Raw genomic sequence first — 10,154 nt, forward strand, 5'->3', positions numbered from 1 at the left:
TTTTACGTCGAAGTAAACGGAGCCTTGATTCAATTTGGAAAAAAAATTAATCAATGTTTGAGTGTATGTTTTAGGGGTTTAAAAGTACGTTTAACACTTAAAAAGTCCGTTTGAAAAAAAAAAAAAAAAAAAAAAAATTATCCGTTTGATAAAAAAATTGAAAACGTTTTTAAGGGTCAAAAAATGACCAAAACACATTTTTGGCAAAAACTTAAAAATAAAACTTTTGCCAAAAAAACACTTTTCGACTTAAAAATTTCTATTTCTCAAATACAATTTCAAACATGCTCACAAGTATTGTGAGCAATAAAGCCGCCACACTATGCTTAGCCAACAAATATGTTTTTCTTGTTTTTTTTTTCTCTGGTCCAACAAATATGTTTATCTAGTTCAAAAACTTGTCATCTATTATGAATTGAGTAATGTATACACACACTCTCACTCATACACTTTAATTCCCTAATGTGACTTTTAAAATTACCATTAAATCAAAATTCAATAATAATTCATCCAAAATCCAATGACGATTTCAAAAGGCAATAGTAGTAGCCATGTTTGCCATAACTTAACCTTGGATAGACCGTTTGTATTTCACAAACAAAAAGGGAAATGTTAGGTGCTTTTTTAGTGTGTTCTCTTGATGTCCTCCCAACTATAATGTGATTTTTAAAATCACCAATAAATTAAAAGTCAATAATAATAATCTCAAATTCAACGATGATTTTAAAAGGCACATTACAGTTAAATTGAAAAAACACCATAAGAACACCTAAGATTGACAAAAAGGGGATAAGATCTTTAGAGCAAATGTTCTTAAGCGCTTCCTAGTAAACAAGCCTTTCATCTTTTCTTTTCTTTCTTTTTTCTTCTTTTAAGCTTAGGGGTACTTTAGTTTTAGCGTGCCCACACACAACATTCCAATAAGCCATTTGACACGAACATATAATATTATGTGAGATAAGAGATTAAAATTTAGACAAAAGTCAGAACCAAAACACTAGAACCACACTTCCATGTCCACCTTGTTCACCTCTATAGGACTGATAACTAACAAACACATTTGCCGAAGAGAGAGCTGAGCCAACCTCATGGGTCCACCGAGTCAATACCCGAACCACCCAAAAACCCCCTCCCCCAGCTGCGGTTCGTTCTTGACTCGAATCCCTTTTGATGTCAAGCTCCCTCCTTCACTATATCCATTCTATCATCTCCTCCTATACTTGATCCTCATATACGATTTTTTTGTTTCCTTTCTTAAAACCAAAAAAAAAGGGAAAAAAAAATAAAGAAAAGTAAAAGTAAGCTAAACGGCATGATATCCATCGTCGCATTTATGTTAACTTAAGGGCGGCTTTGATCTTCTGAATAGTGCAGGTGATGAGATTGTTAACAGTCTCCACAGACTCCACAGTTAGCTTGGCAGTTGGTTGGCTATCCAGTAAAATTTGAAATCCAACCGTAAGTAAGCAGCCGCCGCCTCCATCGGTGACATTCTCACCTGCCTTTGACATTGCTCCGTCGCAGTTGCCGGACCGCTCATCAGGAAGAATTGCAAAGCCTGATGGTAGGAGAGCTACATAGGCAGGATCTCCACCCGCCATCACCACATTTATAGATGGTATGTCAACTGGTGCATAAACAACCAATGAGCCAGAGGCATCTGTCCATGTCTCTTGCAATATCAGCATGCTGCTCTCATTTGCAGTCGTTGGCTGCAAAGTCACACATGCATAGTATGTTCAAAAAAAAAAAAGAAAAAAAAAAAAAAAACCTAAGGAGAATGACAGAAATTTTCTCCTAACTAGTTTGAAGAAAATATCTTCAAACCCATTTAAAATAGTGATAAATGCCTATAAACATTAAAAGGAACATTAAATTAAGTCTAAGTTAGTAAACTGCTATTAATGACGTTAAGAATTTAATGTTCCTTTTAAATGTTTATAGACACTTGTTACTATTTTAAATGGGTTGGATAATATTTCTTTCATACTGGTTTGAAAAAAATTTCTGTCCTGATGAGAATATGGTAAAGATAAATGATCACTCACACTTCCACGAAGGAGAGAAACACAGTTTCCATGTTTATGGCCTTTGGCAATATGAATCATCTCTTGTATTGGCCTGCCGGTGGATAAAATGTCCCACTCGCTCCTCAACCGGTCATCTCGCAAGAAATCAAACAGTCTCTGCTGTGCTACAGGCATCCAAATAGAAGTTGCAGCACTCAACACGATCCCAGGAGGTTCGCCGGGGTCGTCCAAATTCTTCCTGGTCATAACTCGAACATCTTCGCCCACATTTCCGACACGGAGAGTGTCCCACTTACGAGCAGTTGAAGCACAAACCCCAGAACAGAAGTTATCAGTCATGCGCTGTGCCAGCTGTAACATACTCGTCCTACCGGCCAGATTAAGCGCTGTTGAAGAACGGTACATCTCAGTTGAGTGAAAATTAACCAAACTTATTAATGAAAGAATGATGAGGCAGAGAGAGAAAGAGACCTGTGGGATCTTCTTTAGGAAGGGAGGATGGCATGAGGATTGCCAAGAACTCACATTGCCTTTGGAGGGTGGCAACCCACCTCTGAGCACCAAATCCCATGCCAGAACTAATAAATGGCCGGTAGAGTGGGTGGATAGAACTCTCATCATATTCTGAATGTTCTACCCACGTAACCTGCATTACACATAACATCTATCAGAAACCATTTACTTATAAACCTAACTTGAAAGTCCATAAACTACATTTATCTCAACAGAGAATAGTTCCTAAAATATATTAATATAAAGCTTGTAAAACACTTGTTTTTTTCTCTTCAGTTAACTTTGTGGAAAAGGTACTTTCAACATGTATAGTTAAATTCTTTTCTAACTAAAAGAATTTCCATAGAAGTGAAGATAATATTTACACCTATTGAGATGGTTATTAAACTAAACAAAGTTACTATCAAAGCTGGACTCACGAACTCAAACCAAACTCAACACGAAATTAGCATGTTAGGGTTAAGGGGTGAGATCCGTTTAATTAAATGGGTCGAGTTAAGGTTGACCTACATAGTCTTATACTTATGCCTCAACACGACCTAAACTTAAAATGCGATATTAGAGCTAGCAATTTTTGACACGACCTACGGACCTAACACAAAATTAGTAAATTAGGTTTAATGGGTTTGACCCGTTTAATTAAATTGATCAAGTTAGAGTTAACCTATATAATATTATACGCATGCCACGATGCGATCCAAACCCGTCACACGAATACGAATTGTCATTAGAAAGCCAAAATTATAGTTCAAATGCAAGATAACATTATGGTATTCAAGAATTCCATAAAAACCCTCCATCTTAATTAAGAAATTTGAAACCAAATTTGAGTTGGTTCCTGCATATAACCGTCAGCCAGATGGTGCACAATGTTGGCACACTTGTGAGTTTACCAAATAGTCTCATATTATTGTTTTAATGAAGAAAAGACTATATAATATCACGTTGAGAAGAAATGTTCAACAAAAAATAAAACACCACCATGTGAGCAGAGAAGAAAGGAGGGGAAAAGGGAGGGAAAGATATTACTAGAGTAAAAATAAAACTATCTAGAGAAGGTAGACATGAAATCCAAGGCCATCGTAAATCAATATGGCAATATAAAGTGCAAGATAAGGACAGATTACTTCCTAGATGTTACAAAATATAGGCATTCTTAAAGCTGGATGAGGTCTCATGAAATTTTATTAATTGTTAAAAAGGAAGCAACAATTTTATTAAGATCACGAGAGCCATTATTATAACATTGGATGGATTCCAATATACTACAATATAAGACTGGATCCAGGTCACACAGTCTCGTGGAAATAAAATATAGCAGCAAGAGAGAGGAATAGAAGCATCAAATATATAGTTTATAGAACAAAGATTGAAAGTTCCAAGGTTAATTGCACAAATAGTTTATCAAAAATCATATATACAAGACATTAGAAAAGTACAAGAGCCTTAGACTAATATTAAAGTTTGATCGATGCCCTTGACTTGCTCATCTCAAAGAGAAGCAGTAGAGTAATCAAGTACGGACTATAACCAATGTCAGCATTGAAGTTCGAATGGTATAAAATAATAATACTGAGGAAGCATCTTCTTCAGTAAAATACTAATAAAAGGTCCAGTCTTAGGTAAACCCCTATTATATTTCATAAATAGCAAAATTTAGTGAGTGATTGAAAACAAAAGTTAAATACTTGGAAGCACAAGTCAAGGTGGGTTAGGATTGGGAGTCCAAGCGCCCATAATTTAAGCTCAAAAAATGCTTTCAACACTCTCATTAAGGGTCTGTTTGTGATTGGGTTTGTAGACTTTAAAAGTACATTTAACACCCTAAAAGCTCGTTCGAAAAAAAACAAAAAAACAAAGCGCTTTTAAAGGTCAAAAAGCCTAAAAATAGTCAAAACGCACTTTTGGCAAAAGTTTAAAAATAAAGCTTATACCCAAAAGCACTTTTTTACTTAAAAATGCTATTTCTCAAACACAATCCCAAACATGTCCTAAATATGTGAACAGTAGGTGTTATAGCAATCCAGGAAAGCACAATAAACATCCAGAAAACAAGAGAGAAGATAGCATGTAACGCTATGAATAACAAGCAATCCACATTTACAATTACCTTGGAGTAGCCATTGGACATATCTTGCACAACAAAGCCAGAAGGAAGTCTCCTACAGCTCACCAAGGGGTTTGCTTTTGTACTTTCTTGGCTAATGTCAAGTGAAACATCAACCACCGCCCACACACCCTGTGCCTGCTGCTTGCAGAACCGGAGGAACTTCAACTGACGAACAGGGACCAACGGCGAAAGAACTTGAAGCTCTGCATGCATCTAAAAAGTAAGATCTTAGTGAGTTACAGTTCATCAGCCAGAGGAACGAAAAACGAACAGCTGAGAAACATACCACATGTAGAGCACCATTTCTGATTCCAGCCACGCCACTTGATATCATATCAATGGTGGCAGCTCTAGCAATCGTGCACGGAAACATTTGTTTCCATTGAGCCTATTTCAAAGGAAAGCAAATCAAACCAATATTTATTTCTAGATTCAATAGCCAAGCCAACATAATGTAGATTAAGTTTAGGTACAACAATATTTGGAAGCAAATTTCTAGGAAAAAAAAATCATATTCTTGCAGCAAATAAAAAATCCCCATAAAAAAAAAATCCATAAAGGCACAAAGGGTTAGATAGATAGCACACCTCGTCCATCAATGCGTCCACAAGAGTCAAGCTGTTGATCATCACCATCCCTACATCCCTTGTGGCCTCAGTGACAAAACCAGTCGGTTTTGTGCCAATACAAGGAGAAAATGTCCTTGAATATTCCTCAAGGTTGAGTATTTCCTTCCCTCCATCGAAACTTTTGATCCAAAGGGGGCTATCTGTGTGGGCCATCTTGATTAATTCATCCATAGCCGTCAAAGCAAGATTTACAAGCATTGATCTATTAATTGATGCTTCATGGTCCATCAAGCCCAATGGAGGCTTACTTAGAGACATTGCAGATGAAGTAGTACTCAAAAACCCATTTCCCAGATCAAGTCCCATTGTCAATGGGGTGCCACCAATCCCATTTCTTCCTACAACAAGATCAAAACTTGAGTTCGAGCTCGGGATAGGAATGGACGAGATCGGCCGCCCCAAGAACTTGTTTGCCAAGGTACATATACGGTTTAATTCATCCTTCAATCGAGCATTCTCAATCCTAAGTTGGTGGTCGTCAAATGATATTTGACCAGGAATGGCAGGGCCACCACAACTGTTGCATACTGGGTTTGCCATAGCAGTCCTCAAAGCATCGTTATCATTTTTAAGCTTCTCATATTCTTGTTTAAGAATTATGTGGTCGTGGCGTTCCAATTGGGTCTGATTCAAATTACCAATTAATTAATTCTCATTTCCGTAACTGTCAGAAGAAAAAACTAAATATACAAATTTCTTTTACCTTCATTTGGGTTCGCCTATTTTGAAACCAAAATTTGATTTGCTTGGTCTCCAAGCCAAGCCGTCTGCTTAATTCCAATCTTTGTTTCTCATCAGGATGGGGACACTCCTTAAAGAAACTACACCAAAAATAACAAATAAAACATAAACAAACCCTTAATCATATTGTTGAATAAGCAGTACTGCATGTATATATATATAGATGCAAAATCATACGCTTCAAGCTCTTGAATCTGCTGTGGGGTGTGTCTATGGTACTTCTTCTTCTTGGGCCGTTGATCATCACCAGCGTCCTGATCATCGCCCGATGCGCCTTCAACATTATCACTTCCAGACCTGCTCTCATACCCATCATCCCTCATCCGAGCGATCATGCTAGGATCAAAGTTTTCCTGAAACAGACCCATCTCGCCATGGCCCTCCATTTTACTTGGCTGCACAAAAATCCAAATACCATGATTTAAGAAGAACAAGCATAAAATCTAAAGCAATATGAAAGAAAAAAAAAAAAAAAAAAAAAAAAACATGAATCAAGAAGAAAAGATGTTCACTTTGAGAGGAAGAGGGAGAGGGAGAGGGAGATAAAAGCATACAATGGAGAGAGTGAGGGTAGAGGAAGCGTGCATTGAAATGGGAACAGGAGAAACAGCACCACTGGGCATGTTTCAGAAGCTAAAAAAGCTGTTTACTTGTCAACGCCCATGCATGACCCAAACAACCCTCTCTCTCTCTCTCTCTCTCTCTCTATAGAGAAACTGTTTTAGAAAGAGACAAGGAAAGGCCTTTTCTTTTTTGTCCTAATTCCCAGTACACACTTTTTCTCTCTGTGAGATACCCACAAAAGCTAATCTCTGGAAAACCACGGAAGGCTGTCAAGTATGAAATAAACCCTAAGTTTCCATCCTCTAGCGGATCATCTTGACCGATTTTTTTTTGTCAGTAACGAAAGAGGCCCAGTGAGGAGAAAACCTAAAAAAGATGTAAGAGAAAGAGAAAGGTAGAAGGTCGCATTCACACTATCTTTTACTTTTCAAAGCCATCACACCGAAACCAAGCAAAAAGACCCAGTTGACCCCCGACTCTCTCTCTCTCTCTCTCTCCCTCTCTCTCTCTGTGACAATATACATCACATAAAAGAATAAGGGAGAAAATAGAGAGTTTTGCAGACCTCTCAAACCCAATACGGCGAATTTGCCAGTGAGCCGGGTAAAAAGCCAATGAAGCGTCCTGTTACACACCCCAAAAATAATAAATAAAAGTACAACAGATTTTCAGATTCGCTCTCTCTCTCTCTCTCTGTGTGGGGATCTGCGGAAGAGAAAAGACACAGAAAAATACATACAAAAGTCACTAAAATAACAGTGTTGATAGTTAAAAAAAAAAAAAAAGAGTTGGGTGCTGACTTACAATGGCTCAGTATCTCAGAGAGCAAACAAAAGAGTCAATAGGGTTTTTGCTTTGTTTTTTCTTTCTATACAAAAGAACCCTTTTCAAAGCCTCGATGGAATTAAACCGAACCCCAAAACCCTTCAGATTCCTCCACACTCTTTTACTTTTTTCCAATGCCTCCTCCTCTTCTTCTTCTTCTTCTTCTTCTTCTTCCACACGCACAAGTTTCTTTCTCCAAACCCTTTTCTTTTTTTGAAAGGTCCAAACCCTTTTCAATGCTTCTTTTCGTTGGATTGAAGAAATATATAAGAGAGAGAGAGTCGGGGTTGTGGGTCCACTTAAGAAAACTCGGGTTCGTGATGTCCGCCCTTCACACAGATTCCACGCGGGTCCGTCCGCGCGTGCATCTCCGTACTCCTTGTCAATTTGTCTTAGCGGGTTGGTAACTCGGGTGTGAGCATCACCAATTCGACTCGTGCAGCAGACTCACGGCAGCCAATTAAAACGTGACAACGCTGAATATTGAGGACGCCATAGTCATTTTGGCAATAGTGTCAAGGGTAGTTTAGTACTTAGCACTTCGGGTTCTAGATTTTGGAGATGAGTTTTCAGGCTGAAACCGGATTTTCCTCAAATTTTCACCGTCTTTCTCTTCAAAGATTCTCCAATTGGAATAAGGATTCTTTACGGCTCTGTTTTTTTTTTTTTTTTTTTTTTTTTTTTTTTTTTTTTTTTCGCCTTTTCTTCTTGTAATAAAATTTGATTAATGTGAAAAAATATATATATTAATATGAAAAAGTGAAAAAAAAAATTTTTAAATTGTTTTGTAGTATTTTTTTTTATTTAAATAGTGATAAAAAATGATTAATGTGATATAAAAAGTAAGAATGTTATAAATTAATTTTTTTAGGAATAATATCGGATCAATCTTTGGCCTTTTCCAAAAAGAGCCTACTTTCTTTTATAATCGTCCATTACATAGCAATTTTAAAATCATAAACGTTGTTTTTAGTTAAATAGATTAAATTAAAATTTGACATTTGAATATTTATTATAATTATTTATATTGTAAAATCTCATTTATCTAATTTAAATTAACAATTAAGATTTTAAAAATAAGTAATGATATATACCATACAAACATCCCAAAAATATCTCACAAAGTTGATGTGTTATTGTCCAGTGGACTGCTCCAACTCGCACACGAGGGGCCTAAACGGCAGAAACAAATGTGTACGCTAAGACAGTAAAAATTACAGACGCTCTCTCAACCTCATCAAGACATTAGTAAAACTTAAGGCGGCTAATACTAATCAAATTTGGGATTCTTATTGCTAGAGTCAAATTCTATTAAATTTTCTTGAGACAACTGAACCACCACCATTACCACTGATGATAATGTTAGCCTTTTTACTTATACCCACGTAAATCTTAAGATGGCAAGAGTTTTATAGACTCAAAACTCTTAGGAGATTAGCACTAAAGCAAATTACTTGATGGATAAGGTTAAACTCAAAAGGCAAAGAAGAGGTGCATTTAATAAGTATAGAGAGTATTCTTATTTGTTGTTATCGGATTATTATATGAGTGGGTTGCGCATTAATGTAACATACCCTGTTGAATAATTTTCTCATAAGAGTAGTTTAATAAAGAATAAATTTGGTGAGAAAAAGTATGGAGAATTTCCTACAGCAGAAATTACGGGATTCTCATAAACATTAGCAGATTGCCTTATTTTGGCATGATATTAGCTAAACAATCCAAACCAACGTCACCCTTTAGCCTAATTAAGATATATGGATTGGTCCCCAAGAGATAGTTCAATTGGTTGGGACCACGCCTAATAAAACAGTAGTCACTAATTCGAATTCCCCTCCCCCTCTTGTGCGGACATGTAAAAAAAAAAAAAAAAATTGTATGGATTGTTATATTCTTCTAAGATTTTGATGTGACACTTCAATGTTACTTGTAAATTGTAGTACTTTTCTATTTGAATGAAGGTATACATCATCCAGTTTTGATCATAAACTATTCAAATTTTCAATGGTTTCATATTAGAGGATCCCTATAGCTTAGACATTTTGTATTTTCAACTAAGGGCATGTTTGGGTGCACGTTTGAGGGGTCTAAAAATGCGTTTAACACTTAAAAAGTCCGTTTGAAGAAAAAAATACCCGTTTGATAAAAAAAAAATTGAAAAGCACTTTTAAAGGTCAAAAAAGCTTAAAAATGAAGATTTTTCCAAAAACCGATTTTTAATTTAAAAACTCTATTTCTCAAATACAATCCCAAACATGCTCTAAAATGGCTAATGCAAATGTTAAGAAACACCTCCATCCGATTATGCAAAATTCGTGTGTGGTACGACACTATTCATGACTCATTTTTCTCGTTTTTGAACATATCTTTGTCTTTCAAACGCAACATGGCAATGCTAGAGTTGGAGACTTGAATTGCCAAGTTGGAGTAGCTCCTTATGTGTTTTTGCTCAATTTCTCTATGAGAAACCCTAACTTGCTTCTCGAATTTCCAAAATGCCCTTCTTAAAACCCCAAATTCACCCTCCACCCTCTTCGCTCTATTCCACCTCCGATGTCGACCCTTCTCGTTGACAAAGCAATCAGGTACCTCAAATGCCACACCCACCAATTCAACTCTCTCTTCCCATTTTACCCTCAAAGCGGCCTTCTATATACTCCTCAAGGCCCAGTTTGACCAAACCCTAATCCTAAAATTATTCAATTGGACCCGAGGACACAGCCGTTAATATCGTCGACGATA

At 36.6% G+C, this 10,154-nt stretch overlaps 1 protein-coding gene across 4 annotated transcripts; it reads right to left on the reverse strand.

Moving 5' to 3' along the window:
• Positions 1-937: 937 nt before the first annotated feature.
• On the reverse strand, positions 938-7,627 carry LOC132182713 (homeobox-leucine zipper protein ANTHOCYANINLESS 2). Of its 4 annotated transcripts, none has more exons than XM_059596035.2 (10): positions 7,392-7,627; positions 7,153-7,211; positions 6,201-6,418; positions 5,986-6,103; positions 5,241-5,906; positions 4,940-5,041; positions 4,654-4,866; positions 2,502-2,676; positions 2,049-2,416; positions 938-1,712 (listed from the first exon to the last, which is right to left on the reverse strand). In XM_059596035.2, exons 3-10 carry the CDS (start codon positions 6,407-6,409, stop codon positions 1,332-1,334), a joined length of 2,232 nt encoding a protein of 743 aa, XP_059452018.1. In that variant the 5' UTR covers positions 6,410-6,418; positions 7,153-7,211; positions 7,392-7,627; the 3' UTR covers positions 938-1,331. The 4 variants fall into 4 exon arrangements, with proteins under 4 accessions (XP_059452018.1, XP_059452017.1, XP_059452016.1 ...); XM_059596034.2 differs by having other exon boundaries at positions 7,153-7,292; XM_059596033.2 differs by lacking the exon at positions 7,153-7,211.
• Between the last annotated feature and the right edge of the window lie 2,527 nt (positions 7,628-10,154).

This window comes from Corylus avellana, chromosome 5 (genome assembly GCF_965113065.1).
Source record: "Corylus avellana chromosome 5, dhCorAvel1.hap1.2, whole genome shotgun sequence".
NCBI lineage: Eukaryota > Viridiplantae > Streptophyta > Magnoliopsida > Fagales > Betulaceae > Corylus > Corylus avellana.

Bases quoted from the DNA above. Each gene is read 5' to 3' on its own strand.
- LOC132182713 (XM_059596032.2), bottom strand. From the start codon at position 6,646: ATGCCCAGTGGTGCTGTTTCTCCTGTTCCCATTTCAATGCACGCTTCC. The intron at 4,867-4,939 runs GTATGTTTCTCA...CTTACTTTTTAG, and splicing joins GAAATGGTGCTCTACATGTG to ATGCATGCAGAGCTTCAAGT. The intron at 1,713-2,048 runs GTGAGTGATCAT...GTGACTTTGCAG, and splicing joins TTTCTCTCCTTCGTGGAAGT to CCAACGACTGCAAATGAGAG.